The sequence below is a fragment of the Vidua macroura genome, chromosome 26 (assembly GCF_024509145.1).
Source record: "Vidua macroura isolate BioBank_ID:100142 chromosome 26, ASM2450914v1, whole genome shotgun sequence".
Classification (NCBI taxonomy): domain Eukaryota; kingdom Metazoa; phylum Chordata; class Aves; order Passeriformes; family Viduidae; genus Vidua; species Vidua macroura.
The window spans coordinates 2589320-2608807 of record NC_071596.1 but is presented as its reverse complement, the minus strand read 5'-3'; the positions used below and the strand labels follow the sequence as shown (position 1 = coordinate 2608807).

The window sequence follows — 19488 nt, the reverse complement described above, 5'->3', positions numbered from 1 at the left end:
AGAGCAGCTGAGGAGGCTGTCTCTAATAGGCTGCTGGTGGTGGCTCCAGTTTTGAGAGATGGAGGAGTGCTCACACCAGTAGAGCTCCGAGGAAGAGTAAAAGTGGTGGTAGAAGTTGGGCTTGTCCCAGGAGCACTGGATGATGCTTGTGCACGCACCTCAGGGGTCACCGTTGTTGCTGTCCCTTCTCTGGTGGCCTTGTCACGAGTGGATATCACCGTAGTGCTGGATTGGATTGGAGTGGTGGCTGAAGAATTTAGGCTGGAGCTTTCGGCTGTGGTCGACAGGATTGTGGAGGTTGTCACACGTGGAGAGCTCTCTGGCCAAGATGAAGAGGCTGAAGTTCTGGACTCAGGCTGAGATGTGGTCTGCACAGTCGAGGTGGTGCCCTCTGGACTTGTGGGTGTGGACACAGTGGTGGAAGCAACAGGGGATGTTCCCAGAGCAGCAGCTGAGGAGGCTGTCTCTAATAGGCTGCTGGTGGTGGCTCCAGTTGTAGTGAGTGATGGAGGAGTGCTCTCACCAGTAGAGCTCCGAGGAAGAGTAAAAGTGGTGGCAGAAGTTGGGCTTGTCCCAGGAGCACTGGATGATGCTTCTGCACGCACCTCAGGCTTCACCGTTGTTGCTGTCCCTTCTCTGGTGGCCTTGTCACGAGTGGGTGTCTCAGGCACCTCAGATTGGATTGGAGTGGTGGCTGAAGTCTTTCGGCTGGAGCTTTCGGCTGTGGTCGACAGGATTGTGGAGGTTGTCACATGTGGAGACGTCTCTGGCCAAGATGAAGAGGCTGAAGTTCTGGACTCAGGCTGAGATGTGGTCTGCACGGTCGAGGTGGTGCCCTCTGGACTTGTGGGTGTGGACGCAGTGGTGGAAGCAACAGTGGATGTTGCCACAGCAGCAGCTGAGGAGGCTGTCTCTAATAGGCTGCTGGTGGTGGCTCCAGTTTTGAGAGATGGAGGAGTGCTCACACCAGTAGAGCTCCGAGGAAGAGTAAAAGTGGTGGTAGAAGTTGGGCTTGTCCCAGGAGCAGTAGATGATGCTTCTGCACGCACCTCAGGGGTCACCGTTGTTGCTGTCCCTTCTCTGGTGGCCTTGTCAGGAGTGGATATCACCGTAGTGCTGGATTGGACTGGAGAGGTGGCTGAAGACATTAGGCTGGAGCTTTCGGCTGTGGTCGACAGGATTGTGGAGGTTTTCACACGTGGAGAGCTCTCTGGCCAAGATGAAGAGGCTGAAGTTCTGGACTCAGGCTGAGATGTGGTCTGCACAGTCAAGGTGGTGCCCTCTGGACTTGTGGGTGTGGACACAGTGGTGGAAGCAACAGTGGATGTTCCCAGAGCAGCAGCTGAGGAGGCTGTCTCTAATAGGCTGCTGGTGGTGGCTCCAGTTGTGGTGAGAGATGGAGGAGTGCTCTCACCAGTAGAGCTCCTAGGAAGAGTAAAAGTGGTGGCAGAAGTTGGTATAGTCCCAGGAGCTGTGGATGATGCTTCTGCACGCACCTCAGGGTTCACCGTTGTTGCTGTCCCTTCTCTGGTGGCCTTGTCACGAGTGGGTGTCTCAGGCAGCTCAGATTGGATTGGAGTGGTGGCTGAAGTCTTTAGGCTGGAGCTTTCGGCTGTGGTCGACAGGATTGTGGAGGTTGTCACACGTGGAGACGTCTCTGGCCAAGATGAAGAGGCTGAAGAAGAAGCCTCAGGCTGAGATGTGGTCTGCACGGTCGAGGTGGTGCCCTCTGGACTTGTGGGTGTGGACGCAGTGGTGGAAGCAACAGTGGATGTTGCCACAAGAGCAGCTGAGGAGGCTGTCTCTAATAGGCTGCTGGTGGTGGCTCCAGTTTTGAGAGATGGAGGAGTGCTCACACCAGTAGAGCTCCGAGGAAGAGTAAAAGTGGTGGTAGAAGTTGGGCTTGTCCCAGGAGCAGTAGATGATGCTTCTGCACGCACCTCAGGGGTCACCGTTGTTGCTGTCCCTTCTCTGGTGGCCTTGTCACGAGTGGATATCACCGTAGTGCTGGATTGGACTGGAGAGGTGGCTGAAGACTTTAGGCTGGAGCTTTCGGCTGTGGTCGACAGGATTGTGGAGGTTGTCACATGTGGAGACATCCCTGGCCAAGATGAAGAGGCTGAAGTTCTGGACTCAGGCTGAGATGTGGTCTGCACAGTCGAGGTGGTGCCCTCTGGACTTGTGGGTGTGGACACAGTGGTGGAAGCAACAGTGGATGTTGCCAGAGCAGCAGCTGAGGAGGCTGTCTCTAATAGGCTGCTGGTGGTGGCTCCAGTTTTGAGAGATGGAGGAGTGCTCACACCAGTAGAGCTCCGAGGAAGAGTAAAAGTGGTGGTAGAAGTTGGGCTTGTCCCAGGAGCAGTAGATGATGCTTCTGCACGCACCTCAGGGGTCACCGTTGTTGCTGTCCCTTCTCTGGTGGCCTTGTCACGAGTGGATATCACCGTAGTGCTGGATTGGATTGGAGTGGTGGCTGAAGAATTTAGGCTGGAGCTTTCGGCTGTGGTCGACAGGATTGTGGAGGTTGTCACACGTGGAGACGTCTCTGGCCAAGATGAAGAGGCTGAAGAAGAAGCCTCAGGCTGAGATGTGGTCTGCACAGTCGAGGTGGTGCCCTCTGGACTTGTGGGTGTGGACACAGTGGTGGAAGCAACAGTGGATGTTCCCAGAGCAGCAGCTGAGGAGGCTGTCTCTAATAGGCTGCTGGTGGTGGCTGCAGTTGTGGTGAGAGATGGAGGAGTGCTCTCACCAGTAGAGCTCCTAGGAAGAGTAAAAGTGGTGGCAGAAGTTGGTATAGTCCCAGGAGCTGTGGATGATGCTTCTGCACGCACCTCAGGGGTCACCGTTGTTGCTGTCCCTTCTCTGGTGGCCTTGTCACGAGTGGATATCACCGTAGTGCTGGATTGGACTGGAGAGGTGGCTGAAGACATTAGGCTGGAGCTTTCGGCTGTGGTCGACAGGATTGTGGAGGTTGTCACACGTGGAGACGTCTCTGGCCAAGATGAAGAGGCTGAAGTTCTGGACTCAGGCTGAGATGTGGTCTGCACAGTCGAGGTGGTGCCCTCTGGACTTGTGGGTGTGGACACAGTGGTGGAAGCAACAGGGGATGTTCCCAGAGCAGCAGCTGAGGAGGCTGTCTCTAATAGGCTGCTGGTGGTGGCTCCAGTTGTGGTGAGAGATGGAGGAGTGCTCTCACCAGTAGAGCTCCTAGGAAGAGTAAAAGTGGTGGCAGAAGTTGGTATAGTCCCAGGAGCTGTGGATGATGCTTCTGCACGCACCTCAGGGGTCACCGTTGTTGCTGTCCCTTCTCTGGTGGCCTTGTCATGAGTGGGTGTCTCAGGCAGCTCAGATTGGATTGGAGTGGTGGCTGAAGTCTTTAGGCTGGAGCTTTCGGCTGTGGTCGACAGGATTGTGGAGGTTGTCACATGTGGAGACGTCTCTGGCCAAGATGAAGAGGCTGAAGTTCTGGACTCAGGCTGAGATGTGGTCTGCACGGTCGAGGTGGTTCCCTCTGGACTTGTGGGTGTGGACGCAGTGGTGGAAGCAACAGTGGATGTTGCCACAAGAGCAGCTGAGGAGGCTGTCTCTAATAGGCTGCTGGTGGTGGCTCCAGTTGTGGTGAGAGATGGAGGAGTGCTCACACCAGTAGAGCTCCGAGGAAGAGTAAAAGTGGTGGTAGAAGTTGGGCTTGTCCCAGGAGCACTGGATGATGCTTGTGCACGCACCTCAGGGGTCACCGTTGTTGCTGTCCTTTCTCTGGTGGCCTTGTCACGAGTGGATATCACCGTAGTGCTGGATTGGATTGGAGTGGTGGCTGAAGACATTAGGCTGGAGCTTTCGGCTGTGGTCGACAGGATTGTGGAGGTTGTCACACGTGGAGAGCTCTCTGGCCAAGATGAAGAGGCTGAAGTTCTGGACTCAGGCTGAGATGTGGTCTGCACAGTCGAGGTGGTGCCCTCTGGACTTGTGGGTGTGGACACAGTGGTGGAAGCAACAGTGGATGTTCCCAGAGCAGCAGCTGAGGAGGCTGTCTCTAATAGGCTGCTGGTGGTGGCTCCAGTTGTAGTGAGAGATGGAGGAGTGCTCTCACCAGTAGAGCTCCGAGGAAGAGTAAAAGTGGTGGCAGAAGTTGGGCTTGTCCCAGGAGCAGTGGATGATGCTTCTGCACGCACCTCAGGCTTCACCGTTGTTGCTGTCCCTTCTCTGGTGGCCTTGTCACGAGTGGGTGTCTCAGGCAGCTCAGATTGGATTGGAGTGGTGGCAGAAGTCTTTAGGCTGGAGCTTTCGGCTGTGGTCGACAGGATTGTGGAGGTTGTCACATGTGGAGACGTCTCTGGCCAAGATGAAGAGGCTGAAGTTCTGGACTCAGGCTGAGATGTGGTCTGCACAGTCGAGGTGGTGCCCTCTGGACTTGTGGGTGTGGACACAGTGGTGGAAGCAACAGTGGATGTTCCCAGAGCAGCAGCTGAGGAGGCTGTCTCTAATAGGCTGCTGGTGGTGGCTCCAGTTGTGGTGAGAGATGGAGGAGTGCTCACACCAGTAGAGCTCCGAGGAAGAGTAAAAGTGGTGGTAGAAGTTGGGCTTGTCCCAGGAGCAGTGGATGATGCTTCTGCACGCACCTCAGGGGTCACCGTTGTTGCTGTCCCTTCTCTGGTGGCCTTGTCACGAGTGGATATCACCGTAGTGCTGGATTGGACTGTAGAGGTGGTTGAAGTCTTTAGGCTGGAGCTTTCGGCTGTGGTCGACAGGATTGTGGAGGTTGTCACACGTGGAGAGCTCTCTGGCCAAGATGAAGAGGCTGAAGTTCTGGACTCAGGCTGAGATGTGGTCTGCACAGTCGAGGTGGTGCCCTCTGGACTTGTGGGTGTGGACACAGTGGTGGAAGCAACAGGGGATGTTCCCAGAGCAGCAGCTGAGGAGGCTGTCTCTAATAGGCTGCTGGTGGTGGCTGCAGTTGTGGTGAGAGATGGAGGAGTGCTCTCACCAGTAGAGCTCCTAGGAAGAGTAAAAGTGGTGGCAGAAGTTGGTCTAGTCCCAGGAGCAGTGGATGATGCTTCTGCACGCACCTCAGGCTTCACCGTTGTTGCTGTCCCTTCTCTGGTGGCCTTGTCACGAGTAGTTGTCTCAGGCAGCTCAGATTGGATTGGAGTGGTGGCAGAAGTCTTTAGGCTGGAGCTTTCGGCTGTGGTCGACAGGATTGTGGAGGTTGTCACATGTGGAGACGTCTCTGGCCAAGATGAAGAGGCTGAAGTTCTGGACTCAGGCTGAGATGTGGTCTGCACAGTCAAGGTGGTGCCCTCTGGACTTGTGGGTGTGGACACAGTGGTGGAAGCAACAGTGGATGTTGCCACAAGAGCAGCTGAGGAGGCTGTCTCTAATAGGCTGCTGGTGGTGGCTCCAGTTTTGAGAGATGGAGGAGTGCTCTCACCAGTAGAGCTCCGAGGAAGAGTAAAAGTGGTGGTAGAAGTTGGGCTTGTCCCAGGAGCACTGGATGATGCTTCTGCACGCACCTCAGGGGTCACCGTTGTTGCTGTCCCTTCTCTGGTGGCCTTGTCACGAGTGGATATGACCGTAGTGCTGGATTGGATTGGAGTGGTGGCTGAAGACTTTAGGCTGGAGCTTTCGGCTGTGGTCGACAGGATTGTGGAGGTTGTCACACGTGGAGACGTCTCTGGCCAAGATGAAGAGGCTGAAGAAGAAGCCTCAGGCTGAGATGTGGTCTGCACAGTCGAGGTGGTGCCCTCTGGACTTGTGGGTGTGGACACAGTGGTGGAAGCAACAGTGGATGTTGCCACAAGGGCAGCTGAGGAGGCTGTCTCTAATAGGCTGCTGGTGGTGGCTCCAGTTGTGGTGAGAGATGGAGGAGTGCTCTCACCAGTAGAGCTCCTAGGAAGAGTAAAAGTGGTGGCAGAAGTTGGTATAGTCCCAGGAGCTGTGGATGATGCTTCTGCACGCACCTCAGGGGTCACCGTTGTTGCTGTCCCTTCTCTGGTGGCCTTGTCACGAGTGGATATCACCGTAGTGCTGGATTGGACTGGAGAGGTGGCTGAAGACATTAGGCTGGAGCTTTCGGCTGTGGTCGACAGGATTGTGGAGGTTGTCACACGTGGAGACGTCTCTGGCCAAGATGAAGAGGCTGAAGTTCTGGACTCAGGCTGAGATGTGGTCTGCACAGTCGAGGTGGTGCCCTCTGGACTTGTGGGTGTGGACACAGTGGTGGAAGCAACAGTGGATGTTCCCAGAGCAGCAGCTGAGGAGGCTGTCTCTAATAGGCTGCTGGTGGTGGCTCCAGTTGTGGTGAGAGATGGAGGAGTGCTCTCACCAGTAGAGCTCCTAGGAAGAGTAAAAGTGGTGGCAGAAGTTGGTATAGTCCCAGGAGCTGTGGATGATGCTTCTGCACGCACCTCAGGGGTCACCGTTGTTGCTGTCCCTTCTCTGGTGGCCTTGTCATGAGTGGGTGTCTCAGGCAGCTCAGATTGGATTGGAGTGGTGGCTGAAGTCTTTAGGCTGGAGCTTTCGGCTGTGGTCGACAGGATTGTGGAGGTTGTCACATGTGGAGACGTCTCTGGCCAAGATGAAGAGGCTGAAGTTCTGGACTCAGGCTGAGATGTGGTCTGCACGGTCGAGGTGGTTCCCTCTGGACTTGTGGGTGTGGACGCAGTGGTGGAAGCAACAGTGGATGTTGCCACAAGAGCAGCTGAGGAGGCTGTCTCTAATAGGCTGCTGGTGGTGGCTCCAGTTGTGGTGAGAGATGGAGGAGTGCTCACACCAGTAGAGCTCCGAGGAAGAGTAAAAGTGGTGGTAGAAGTTGGGCTTGTCCCAGGAGCACTGGATGATGCTTGTGCACGCACCTCAGGGGTCACCGTTGTTGCTGTCCCTTCTCTGGTGGCCTTGTCACGAGTGGATATCACCGTAGTGCTGGATTGGATTGGAGTGGTGGCTGAAGACATTAGGCTGGAGCTTTCGGCTGTGGTCGACAGGATTGTGGAGGTTGTCACACGTGGAGAGCTCTCTGGCCAAGATGAAGAGGCTGAAGTTCTGGACTCAGGCTGAGATGTGGTCTGCACAGTCGAGGTGGTGCCCTCTGGACTTGTGGGTGTGGACACAGTGGTGGAAGCAACAGGGGATGTTCCCAGAGCAGCAGCTGAGGAGGCTGTCTCTAATAGGCTGCTGGTGGTGGCTCCAGTTGTAGTGAGAGATGGAGGAGTGCTCTCACCAGTAGAGCTCCGAGGAAGAGTAAAAGTGGTGGCAGAAGTTGGGCTTGTCCCAGGAGCACTGGATGATGCTTCTGCACGCACCTCAGTCTTCACCGTTGTTGCTGTCCCTTCTCTGGTGGCCTTGTCACGAGTGGGTGTCTCAGGCAGCTCAGACTGGATTGGAGTGGTGGCTGAAGTCTTTAGGCTGGAGCTTTCGGCTGTGGTCGACAGGATTGTGGAGGTTGTCACATGTGGAGACATCTCTGGCCAAGATGAAGAGGCTGAAGTTCTGGACTCAGGCTGAGATGTGGTCTGCACAGTCGAGGTGGTGCCCTCTGGACTTGTGGGTGTGGACACAGTGGTGGAAGCAACAGTGGATGTTCCCAGAGCAGCAGCTGAGGAGCCTGTCTCTAATAGGCTGCTGGTGGTGGCTCCAGTTGTGGTGAGAGATGGAGGAGTGCTCTCACCAGTAGAGCTCCTAGGAAGAGTAAAAGTGGTGGCAGAAGTTGGTATAGTCCCAGGAGCTGTGGATGATGCTTCTGCACGCACCTCAGGGGTCACCGTTGTTGCTGTCCCTTCTCTGGTGGCCTTGTCACGAGTGGGTGTCTCAGGCAGCTCAGATTGGATTGGAGTGGTGGCTGAAGTCTTTAGGCTGGAGCTTTCGGCTGTGGTCGACAGGATTGTGGAGGTTGTCACATGTGGAGACGTCCCTGGCCAAGATGAAGAGGCTGAAGTTCTGGACTCAGGCTGAGATGTGGTCTGCACGGTCGAGGTGGTGCCCTCTGGACTTGTGGGTGTGGACACAGTGGTGGAAGCAACAGTGGATGTTCCCAGAGCAGCAGCTGAGGAGCCTGTCTCTAATAGGCTGCTGGTGGTGGCTCCAGTTGTGGTGAGAGATGGAGGAGTGCTCACACCAGTAGAGCTCCGAGGAAGAGTAAAAGTGGTGGTAGAAGTTGGGCTTGTCCCAGGAGCAGTGGATGATGCTTCTGCACGCACCTCAGGGGTCACCGTTGTTGCTGTCCCTTCTCTGGTGGCCTTGTCACGAGTGGATATCACCGTAGTGCTGGATTGGACTGTAGAGGTGGTTGAAGTCTTTAGGCTGGAGCTTTCGGCTGTGGTCGACAGGATTGTGGAGGTTGTCACACGTGGAGAGCTCTCTGGCCAAGATGAAGAGGCTGAAGTTCTGGACTCAGGCTGAGATGTGGTCTGCACAGTCGAGGTGGTGCCCTCTGGACTTGTGGGTGTGGACACAGTGGTGGAAGCAACAGGGGATGTTCCCAGAGCAGCAGCTGAGGAGGCTGTCTCTAATAGGCTGCTGGTGGTGGCTCCAGTTGTAGTGAGAGATGGAGGAGTGCTCTCACCAGTAGAGCTCCGAGGAAGAGTAAAAGTGGTGGCAGAAGTTGGTCTAGTCCCAGGAGCACTGGATGATGCTTCTGCACGCACCTCAGGGTTCACCGTTGTTGCTGTCCCTTCTCTGGTGGCCTTGTCACGAGTAGTTGTCTCAGGCAGCTCAGATTGGATTGGAGTGGTGGCAGAAGTCTTTAGGCTGGAGCTTTCGGCTGTGGTCGACAGGATTGTGGAGGTTGTCACATGTGGAGACGTCTCTGGCCAAGATGAAGAGGCTGAAGTTCTGGACTCAGGCTGAGATGTGGTCTGCACAGTCAAGGTGGTGCCCTCTGGACTTGTGGGTGTGGACACAGTGGTGGAAGCAACAGTGGATGTTGCCACAAGAGCAGCTGAGGAGGCTGTCTCTAATAGGCTGCTGGTGGTGGCTCCAGTTTTGAGAGATGGAGGAGTGCTCACACCAGTAGAGCTCCGAGGAAGAGTAAAAGTGGTGGTAGAAGTTGGGCTTGTCCCAGGAGCACTGGATGATGCTTGTGCACGCACCTCAGGGGTCACCGTTGTTGCTGTCCCTTCTCTGGTGGCCTTGTCACGAGTGGATATGACCGTAGTGCTGGATTGGATTGGAGTGGTGGCTGAAGAATTTAGGCTGGAGCTTTCGGCTGTGGTCGACAGGATTGTGGAGGTTGTCACACGTGGAGAGCTCTCTGGCCAAGATGAAGAGGCTGAAGTTCTGGACTCAGGCTGAGATGTGGTCTGCACAGTCGAGGTGGTGCCCTCTGGACTTGTGGGTGTGGACACAGTGGTGGAAGCAACAGGGGATGTTCCCAGAGCAGCAGCTGAGGAGGCTGTCTCTAATAGGCTGCTGGTGGTGGCTCCAGTTGTGGTGAGAGATGGAGGAGTGCTCTCACCAGTAGAGCTCCGAGGAAGAGTAAAAGTGGTGGCAGAAGTTGGGCTTGTCCCAGGAGCAGTGGATGATGCTTCTGCACGCACCTCAGGCTTCACCGTTGTTGCTGTCCCTTCTCTGGTGGCCTTGTCACGAGTGGGTGTCTCAGGCAGCTCAGATTGGATTGGAGTGGTGGCAGAAGTCTTTAGGCTGGAGCTTTCGGCTGTGGTCGACAGGATTGTGGAGGTTGTCACATGTGGAGACGTCTCTGGCCAAGATGAAGAGGCTGAAGTTCTGGACTCAGGCTGAGATGTGGTCTGCACAGTCGAGGTGGTGCCCTCTGGACTTGTGGGTGTGGACACAGTGGTGGAAGCAACAGTGGATGTTGCCACAAGAGCAGCTGAGGAGGCTGTCTCTAATAGGCTGCTGGTGGTGACTCCAGTTTTGAGAGATGGAGGAGTGCTCACACCAGTAGAGCTCCGAGGAAGAGTAAAAGTGGTGGTAGAAGTTGGGCTTGTCCCAGGAGCACTGGATGATGCTTGTGCACGCACCTCAGGGGTCACCGTTGTTGCTGTCCCTTCTCTGGTGGCCTTGTCATGAGTGGATATCACCGTAGTGCTGGATTGGACTGTAGAGGTGGCTGAAGTCTTTAGGCTGGAGCTTTCGGCTGTGGTCGACAGGATTGTGGAGGTTGTCACACGTGGAGACGTCCCTGGCCAAGATGAAGAGGCTGAAGTTCTGGACTCAGGCTGAGATGTGGTCTGCACGGTCGAGGTGGTGCCCTCTGGACTTGTGGGTGTGGACACAGTGGTGGAAGCAACAGTGGATGTTCCCAGAGCAGCAGCTGAGGAGGCTGTCTCTAATAGGCTGCTGGTGGTGGCTCCAGTTGTGGTGAGAGATGGAGGAGTGCTCACACCAGTAGAGCTCCGAGGAAGAGTAAAAGTGGTGGCAGAAGTTGGGCTTGTCCCAGGAGCAGTGGATGATGCTTCTGCACGCACCTCAGGCTTCACCGTTGTTGCTGTCCCTTCTCTGGTGGCCTTGTCACGAGTGGGTGTCTCAGGCAGCTCAGATTGGATTGGAGTGGTGGCTGAAGTCTTTAGGCTGGAGCTTTCGGCTGTGGTCGACAGGATTGTGGAGGTTGTCACATGTGGAGACGTCCCTGGCCAAGACGAAGAGGCTGAAGTTCTGGACTCAGGCTGAGATGTGGTCTGCACGGTCGAGGTGGTGCCCTCTGGACTTGTGGGTGTGGACACAGTGGTGGAAGCAACAGTGGATGTTGCCACAAGAGCAGCTGAGGAGGCTGTCTCTAATAGGCTGCTGGTGGTGGCTCCAGTTTTGAGAGATGGAGGAGTGCTCACACCAGTAGAGCTCCGAGGAAGAGTAAAAGTGGTGGTAGAAGTTGGGCTTGTCCCAGGAGCAGTAGATGATGCTTCTGCACGCACCTCAGGGGTCACCGTTGTGGCTGTCCCTTCTCTGGTGGCCTTGTCACGAGTGGATATCACCGTAGTGCTGGATTGGACTGGAGAGGTGGCTGAAGACTTTAGGCTGGAGCTTTCGGCTGTGGTCGACAGGATTGTGGAGGTTGTCACATGTGGAGACATCCCTGGCCAAGATGAAGAGGCTGAAGTTCTGGACTCAGGCTGAGATGTGGTCTGCACAGTCGAGGTGGTGCCCTCTGGACTTGTGGGTGTGGACACAGTGGTGGAAGCAACAGTGGATGTTGCCACAAGGGCAGCTGAGGAGGCTGTCTCTAATAGGCTGCTGGTGGTGGCTGCAGTTGTGGTGAGAGATGGAGGAGTGCTCACACCAGTAGAGCTCCGAGGAAGAGTAAAAGTGGTGGTAGAAGTTGGGCTTGTCCCAGGAGCAGTAGATGATGCTTCTGCACGCACCTCAGGCTTCACCGTTGTTGCTGTCCCTTCTCTGGTGGCCTTGTCACGAGTGGATATGACCGTAGTGCTGGATTGGATTGGAGTGGTGGCTGAAGACTTTAGGCTGGAGCTTTCGGCTGTGGTCGACAGGATTGTGGAGGTTGTCACACGTGGAGACGTCTCTGGCCAAGATGAAGAGGCTGAAGAAGAAGCCTCAGGCTGAGATGTGGTCTGCACAGTCGAGGTGGTGCCCTCTGGACTTGTGGGTGTGGACACAGTGGTGGAAGCAACAGTGGATGTTGCCACAAGGGCAGCTGAGGAGGCTGTCTCTAATAGGCTGCTGGTGGTGGCTGCAGTTGTGGTGAGAGATGGAGGAGTGCTCACACCAGTAGAGCTCCGAGGAAGAGTAAAAGTGGTGGTAGAAGTTGGGCTTGTCCCAGGAGCAGTGGATGATGCTTCTGCACGCACCTCAGGGGTCACCGTTGTTGCTGTCCCTTCTCTGGTGGCCTTGTCACGAGTGGATATCACCGTAGTGCTGGATTGGACTGTAGAGGTGGTTGAAGTCTTTAGGCTGGAGCTTTCGGCTGTGGTCGACAGGATTGTGGAGGTTGTCACACGTGGCGAGCTCTCTGGCCAAGATGAAGAGGCTGAAGTTCTGGACTCAGGCTGAGATGTGGTCTGCACAGTCGAGGTGGTGCCCTCTGGACTTGTGGGTGTGGACACAGTGGTGGAAGCAACAGTGGATGTTCCCAGAGCAGCAGCTGAGGAGGCTGTCTCTAATAGGCTGCTGGTGGTGGCTGCAGTTGTGGTGAGAGATGGAGGAGTGCTCTCACCAGTAGAGCTCCTAGGAAGAGTAAAAGTGGTGGCAGAAGTTGGTCTAGTCCCAGGAGCAGTGGATGATGCTTCTGCACGCACCTCAGGCTTCACCGTTGTTGCTGTCCCTTCTCTGGTGGCCTTGTCACGAGTGGGTGTCTCAGGCAGCTCAGATTGGATTGGAGTGGTGGCAGAAGTCTTTAGGCTGGAGCTTTCGGCTGTGGTCGACAGGATTGTGGAGGTTGTCACATGTGGAGACGTCTCTGGCCAAGATGAAGAGGCTGAAGTTCTGGACTCAGGCTGAGATGTGGTCTGCACAGTCGAGGTGGTGCCCTCTGGACTTGTGGGTGTGGACACAGTGGTGGAAGCAACAGTGGATGTTGCCACAAGAGCAGCTGAGGAGGCTGTCTCTAATAGGCTGCTGGTGGTGGCTCCAGTTGTGGTGAGAGATGGAGGAGTGCTCACACCAGTAGAGCTCCGAGGAAGAGTAAAAGTGGTGGTAGAAGTTGGGCTTGTCCCAGGAGCACTGGATGATGCTTGTGCACGCACCTCAGGGGTCACCGTTGTTGCTGTCCCTTCTCTGGTGGCCTTGTCATGAGTGGATATCACCGTAGTGCTGGATTGGACTGTAGAGGTGGCTGAAGTCTTTAGGCTGGAGCTTTCGGCTGTGGTCGACAGGATTGTGGAGGTTGTCACACGTGGAGACGTCCCTGGCCAAGATGAAGAGGCTGAAGTTCTGGACTCAGGCTGAGATGTGGTCTGCACGGTCGAGGTGGTGCCCTCTGGACTTGTGGGTGTGGACACAGTGGTGGAAGCAACAGTGGATGTTCCCAGAGCAGCAGCTGAGGAGGCTGTCTCTAATACGCTGCTGGTGGTGGCTCCAGTTGTAGTGAGTGATGGAGGAGTGCTCTCACCAGTAGAGCTCCGAGGAAGAGTAAAAGTGGTGGCAGAAGTTGGGCTTGTCCCAGGAGCAGTGGATGATGCTTCTGCACGCACCTCAGGCTTCACCGTTGTTGCTGTCCCTTCTCTGGTGGCCTTGTCACGAGTGGGTGTCTCAGGCAGCTCAGATTGGATTGGAGTGGTGGCTGAAGTCTTTAGGCTGGAGCTTTCGGCTGTGGTCGACAGGATTGTGGAGGTTGTCACATGTGGAGACGTCTCTGGCCAAGATGAAGAGGCTGAAGTTCTGGACTCAGGCTGAGATGTGGTCTGCACAGTCGAGGTGGTGCCCTCTGGACTTGTGGGTGTGGACACAGTGGTGGAAGCAACAGTGGATGTTGCCACAAGAGCAGCTGAGGAGGCTGTCTCTAATAGGCTGCTGGTGGTGGCTCCAGTTCTGAGAGATGGAGGAGTGCTCACACCAGTAGAGCTCCGAGGAAGAGTAAAAGTGGTGGTAGAAGTTGGGCTTGTCCCAGGAGCAGTAGATGATGCTTCTGCACGCACCTCAGGGGTCACCGTTGTTGCTGTCCCTTCTCTGGTGGCCTTGTCACGAGTGGATATCACCGTAGTGCTGGATTGGACTGGAGAGGTGGCAGAAGTCTTTAGGCTGGAGCTTTCGGCTGTGGTCGACAGGATTGTGGAGGTTGTCACACGTGGAGACGTCCCTGGCCAAGATGAAGAGGCTGAAGTTCTGGACTCAGGCTGAGATGTGGTCTGCACGGTCGAGGTGGTGCCCTCTGGACTTGTGGGTGTGGACACAGTGGTGGAAGCAACAGTGGATGTTCCCAGAGCAGCAGGTGAGGAGCCTGTCTCTAATAGGCTGCTGGTGGTGGCTCCAGTTGTGGTGAGAGATGGAGGAGTGCTCACACCAGTAGAGCTCCGAGGAAGAGTAAAAGTGGTGGTAGAAGTTGGGCTTGTCCCAGGAGCAGTGGATGATGCTTCTGCACGCACCTCAGGGGTCACCGTTGTTGCTGTCCCTTCTCTGGTGGCCTTGTCACGAGTGGATATCACCGTAGTGCTGGATTGGACTGTAGAGGTGGTTGAAGTCTTTAGGCTGGAGCTTTCGGCTGTGGTCGACAGGATTGTGGAGGTTGTCACACGTGGAGAGCTCTCTGGCCAAGATGAAGAGGCTGAAGTTCTGGACTCAGGCTGAGATGTGGTGTGCACAGTCGAGGTGGTGCCCTCTGGACTTGTGGGTGTGGACACAGTGGTGGAAGCAACAGGGGATGTTCCCAGAGCAGCAGCTGAGGAGGCTGTCTCTAATAGGCTGCTGGTGGTGGCTGCAGTTGTGGTGAGAGATGGAGGAGTGCTCTCACCAGTAGAGCTCCTAGGAAGAGTAAAAGTGGTGGCAGAAGTTGGTCTAGTCCCAGGAGCACTGGATGATGCTTCTGCACGCACCTCAGGGTTCACCGTTGTTGCTGTCCCTTCTCTGGTGGCCTTGTCACGAGTAGTTGTCTCAGGCAGCTCAGATTGGATTGGAGTGGTGGCAGAAGTCTTTAGGCTGGAGCTTTCGGCTGTGGTCGACAGGATTGTGGAGGTTGTCACATGTGGAGACGTCTCTGGCCAAGATGAAGAGGCTGAAGTTCTGGACTCAGGCTGAGATGTGGTCTGCACAGTCAAAGTGGTGCCCTCTGGACTTGTGGGTGTGGACACAGTGGTGGAAGCAACAGTGGATGTTGCCACAAGAGCAGCTGAGGAGGCTGTCTCTAATAGGCTGCTGGTGGTGGCTCCAGTTTTGAGAGATGGAGGAGTGCTCTCACCAGTAGAGCTCCGAGGAAGAGTAAAAGTGGTGGTAGAAGTTGGGCTTGTCCCAGGAGCACTGGATGATGCTTGTGCACGCACCTCAGGGGTCACCGTTGTTGCTGTCCCTTCTCTGGTGGCCTTGTCACGAGTGGATATCACCGTAGTGCTGGATTGGATTGGAGTGGTGGCTGAAGAATTTAGGCTGGAGCTTTCGGCTGTGGTCGACAGGATTGTGGAGGTTGTCACACGTGGAGAGCTCTCTGGCCAAGATGAAGAGGCTGAAGTTCTGGACTCAGGCTGAGATGTGGTCTGCACAGTCGAGGTGGTGCCCTCTGGACTTGTGGGTGTGGACACAGTGGTGGAAGCAACAGGGGATGTTCCCAGAGCAGCAGCTGAGGAGGCTGTCTCTAATAGGCTGCTGGTGGTGGCTCCAGTTGTGGTGAGAGATGGAGGAGTGCTCTCACCAGTAGAGCTCCGAGGAAGAGTAAAAGTGGTGGCAGAAGTTGGGCTTGTCCCAGGAGCAGTGGATGATGCTTCTGCACGCACCTCAGGCTTCACCGTTGTTGCTGTCCCTTCTCTGGTGGCCTTGTCACGAGTGGGTGTCTCAGGCAGCTCAGATTGGATTGGAGTGGTGGCAGAAGTCTTTAGGCTGGAGCTTTCGGCTGTGGTCGACAGGATTGTGGAGGTTGTCACATGTGGAGACGTCTCTGGCCAAGATGAAGAGGCTGAAGTTCTGGACTCAGGCTGAGATGTGGTCTGCACAGTCGAGGTGGTGCCCTCTGGACTTGTGGGTGTGGACACAGTGGTGGAAGCAACAGTGGATGTTGCCACAAGAGCAGCTGAGGAGGCTGTCTCTAATAGGCTGCTGGTGGTGGCTCCAGTTTTGAGAGATGGAGGAGTGCTCACACCAGTAGAGCTCCGAGGAAGAGTAAAAGTGGTGGTAGAAGTTGGGCTTGTCCCAGGAGCACTGGATGATGCTTCTGCACGCACCTCAGGGGTCACCGTTGTTGCTGTCCCTTCTCTGGTGGCCTTGTCACGAGTGGATATCACCGTAGTGCTGGATTGGACTGTAGAGGTGGCTGAAGTCTTTAGGCTGGAGCTTTCGGCTGTGGTCGACAGGATTGTGGAGGTTGTCACACGTGGAGACGTCCCTGGCCAAGATGAAGAGGCTGAAGTTCTGGACTCAGGCTGAGATGTGGTCTGCACGGTCGAGGTGGTGCCCTCTGGACTTGTGGGTGTGGACACAGTGGTGGAAGCAACAGGGGATGTTCCCAGAGCAGCAGCTGAGGAGGCTGTCTCTAATAGGCTGCTGGTGGTGGCTGCAGTTGTGGTGAGAGATGGAGGAGTGCTCTCACCAGTAGAGCTCCTAGGAAGAGTAAAAGTGGTGGCAGAAGTTGGTCTAGTCCCAGGAGCACTGGATGATGCTTCTGCACGCACCTCAGGCTTCACCGTTGTTGCTGTCCCTTCTCTGGTGGCCTTGTCACGAGTAGTTGTCTCAGGCAGCTCAGATTGGATTGGAGTGGTGGCAGAAGTCTTTAGGCTGGAGCTTTCGGCTGTGGTCGACAGGATTGCGGAGGTTGTCACATGTGGAGACGTCTCTGGCCAAGATGAAGAGGCTGAAGTTCTGGACTCAGGCTGAGATGTGGTCTGCACAGTCAAGGTGGTGCCCTCTGGACTTGTGGGTGTGGACACAGTGGTGGAAGCAACAGTGGATGTTGCCACAAGAGCAGCTGAGGAGGCTGTCTCTAATAGGCTGCTGGTGGTGGCTCCAGTTTTGAGAGATGGAGGAGTGCTCTCACCAGTAGAGCTCCGAGGAAGAGTAAAAGTGGTGGTAGAAGTTGGGCTTGTCCCAGGAGCACTGGATGATGCTTCTGCACGCACCTCAGGGGTCACCGTTGTTGCTGTCCCTTCTCTGGTGGCCTTGTCACGAGTGGATATCACCGTAGTGCTGGATTGGATTGGAGTGGTGGCTGAAGAATTTAGGCTGGAGCTTTCGGCTGTGGTCGACAGGATTGTGGAGGTTGTCACACGTGGAGACGTCCCTGGCCAAGATGAAGAGGCTGAAGAAGTAGCCTCAGGCTGAGATGTGGTCTGCACAGTCGAGGTGGTGCCCTCTGGACTTGTGGGTGTGGACACAGTGGTGGAAGCAACAGGGGATGTTCCCAGAGCAGCAGCTGAGGAGGCTGTCTCTAATAGGCTGCTGGTGGTGGCTCCAGTTGTGGTGAGAGATGGAGGAGTGCTCTCACCAGTAGAGCTCCGAGGAAGAGTAAAAGTGGTGGCAGAAGTTGGGCTTGTCCCAGGAGCACTGGATGATGCTTCTGCACGCACCTCAGGGTTCACCGTTGTTGCTGTCCCTTCTCTGGTGGCCTTGTCACGAGTGGATATCACCGTAGTGCTGGATTGGACTGTAGAGGTGGCTGAAGTCTTTAGGCTGGAGCTTTCGGCTGTGGTCGACAGGATTGTGGAGGTTGTCACATGTGGAGACGTCTCTGGCCAAGATGAAGAGGCTGAAGTTCTGGACTCAGGCTGAGATGTGGTCTGCACAGTCAAGGTGGTGCCCTCTGGACTTGTGGGTGTGGACACAGTGGTGGAAGCAACAGTGGATGTTCCCAGAGCAGCAGCTGAGGAGGCTGTCTCTAATAGGCTGCTGGTGGTGGCTCCAGTTTTGAGAGATGGAGGAGTGCTCTCACCAGTAGAGCTCCGAGGAAGAGTAAAAGTGGTGGTAGAAGTTGGGCTTGTCCCAGGAGCACTGGATGATGCTTGTGCACGCACCTCAGGGGTCACCGTTGTTGCTGTCCCTTCTCTGGTGGCCTTGTCACGAGTGGATATGACCGTAGTGCTGGATTGGATTGGAGTGGTGGCTGAAGAATTTAGGCTGGAGCTTTCGGCTGTGGTCGACAGGATTGTGGAGGTTGTCACACGTGGAGAGCTCTCTGGCCAAGATGAAGAGGCTGAAGTTCTGGACTCAGGCTGAGATGTGGTCTGCACAGTCGAGGTGGTGCCCTCTGGACTTGTGGGTGTGGACACAGTGGTGGAAGCAACAGGGGATGTTCCCAGAGCAGCAGCTGAGGAGGCTGTCTCTAATAGGCTGCTGGTGGTGGCTCCAGTTGTGGTGAGAGATGGAGGAGTGCTCTCACCAGTAGAGCTCCGAGGAAGAATAAAAGTGGTGGCAGAAGTTGGTCTAGTCCCAGGAGCACTGGATGATGCTTCTGCACGCACCTCAGGCTTCACCGTTGTTGCTGTCCCTTCTCTGGTGGCCTTGTCACGAGTGGGTGTCTCAGGCAGCTCAGATTGGATTGGAGTGGTGGCTGAAGTCTTTAGGCTGGAGCTTTCGGCTGTGGTCGACAGGATTGTGGAGGTTGTCACATGTGGAGACGTCTCTGGCCAAGATGAAGAGGCTGAAGTTCTGGACTCAGGCTGAGATGTGGTCTGCACAGTCGAGGTGGTGCCCTCTGGACTTGTGGGTGTGGACACAGTGGTGGAAGCAACAGTGGATGTTCCCAGAGCAGCAGCTGAGGAGGCTGTCTCTAATACGCTGCTGGTGGTGGCTCCAGTTTTGAGAGATGGAGGAGTGCTCACACCAGTAGAGCTCCGAGGAAGAGTAAAAGTGGTGGTAGAAGTTGGGCTTGTCCCAGGAGCACTGGATGATGCTTCTGCACGCACCTCAGGGGTCACCGTTGTTGCTGTCCCTTCTCTGGTGGCCTTGTCACGAGTGGATATGACCGTAGTGCTGGATTGGACTGGAGAGGTGGCTGAAGTCTTTAGGCTGGAGCTTTCGACTGTGGTCAACAGGATTGTGGAGGTTGTCACACGTGGAGACGTCCCTGGCCAAGATGAAGAGGCTGAAGAAGTAGCCTCAGGCTGAGATGTGGTCTGCACAGTCGAGGTGGTGCCCTCTGGACTTGTGGGTGTGGACACAGTGGTGGAAGCAACAGTGGATGTTGCCATAAGAGCAGCTGAGGAGGCTGTCTCTAATAGGCTGCTGGTGGTGGCTCCAGTTGTTGTGAGAGATGGAGGAGTGCTCTCACCAGTAGAGCTCCGAGGAAGAGTAAAAGTGGTGGCAGAAGTTGGGCTTGTCCCAGGAGCACTGGATGATGCTTCTGCACGCACCTCAGGCTTCACCGTTGTTGCTGTCCCTTCTCTGGTGGCCTTGTCACGAGTGGATATCACCGTAGTGCTGGACTGGATTGGAGAGGTGGCTGAAGTCTTTAGGCTGGAGCTTTCGGCTGTGGTCAACAGGATTGTGGAGGTTGTCACACGTGGAGACGTCCCTGGCCAAGATGAAGAGGCTGAAGTTCTGGACTCAGGCTGAGATGTGGTCTGCACGGTCAAGGTGCTGCCCTCTGGACTTGTGGGTGTGGACACAGTGGTGGAAGCAACAGTGGATGTTCCCAGAGCAGCAGGTGAGGAGGCTGTCTCTAATAGGCTGCTGGTGGTGGCTGCAGTTGTGGTGAGAGATGGAGGAGTGCTCACACCAGTAGAGCTCCGAGGAAGAGTAAAAGTGGTGGCAGAAGTTGGGCTTGTCCCAGGAGCACTGGATGATGCTTCTGCACGCACCTCAGGCTTCACCGTTGTTGCTGTCCCTTCTCTGGTGGCCTTGTCACGAGTGGATATCACCGTAGTGCTGGACTGGATTGGAGAGGTGGCTGAAGTCTTTAGGCTGGAGCTTTCGGCTGTGGTCAACAGGATTGTGGAGGTTGTCACA

At 55.5% G+C, this 19488-nt stretch overlaps 1 protein-coding gene across 1 annotated transcript in view; it reads right to left on the bottom strand.

Annotated features, from left to right (window-relative positions):
- Positions 1–18731, bottom strand: part of LOC128819531 (mucin-16-like) — a 59392-nt gene extending 40661 nt beyond the window's left edge. The window contains exons 1-27 of the mRNA XM_053999784.1: positions 17921–18731; positions 17024–17227; positions 16221–16336; positions 16139–16149; positions 15834–15934; positions 14439–14554; positions 14039–14178; positions 13592–13705; positions 12714–12814; positions 12207–12322; positions 11807–11946; positions 11360–11491; positions 10784–10855; positions 10035–10135; positions 8558–8755; positions 7217–8308; positions 6323–6520; positions 5958–6073; positions 5876–5886; positions 5571–5689; positions 5067–5182; positions 4667–4806; positions 2879–2992; positions 2432–2563; positions 1857–1930; positions 1415–1612; positions 606–721 (exon numbers count right to left, since the gene is read on the bottom strand). Of these exons, the coding sequence (XP_053855759.1) occupies positions 606–721; positions 1415–1612; positions 1857–1930; positions 2432–2563; positions 2879–2992; positions 4667–4806; positions 5067–5182; positions 5571–5689; positions 5876–5886; positions 5958–6073; positions 6323–6520; positions 7217–8308; positions 8558–8755; positions 10035–10135; positions 10784–10855; positions 11360–11491; positions 11807–11946; positions 12207–12322; positions 12714–12814; positions 13592–13705; positions 14039–14178; positions 14439–14554; positions 15834–15934; positions 16139–16149; positions 16221–16336; positions 17024–17227; positions 17921–18731 (4899 nt within the window). The remainder of the gene's footprint in view (positions 1–605; positions 722–1414; positions 1613–1856; positions 1931–2431; positions 2564–2878; positions 2993–4666; positions 4807–5066; positions 5183–5570; positions 5690–5875; positions 5887–5957; positions 6074–6322; positions 6521–7216; positions 8309–8557; positions 8756–10034; positions 10136–10783; positions 10856–11359; positions 11492–11806; positions 11947–12206; positions 12323–12713; positions 12815–13591; positions 13706–14038; positions 14179–14438; positions 14555–15833; positions 15935–16138; positions 16150–16220; positions 16337–17023; positions 17228–17920) is intronic.
- Positions 18732–19488: the final 757 nt, after the last annotated feature.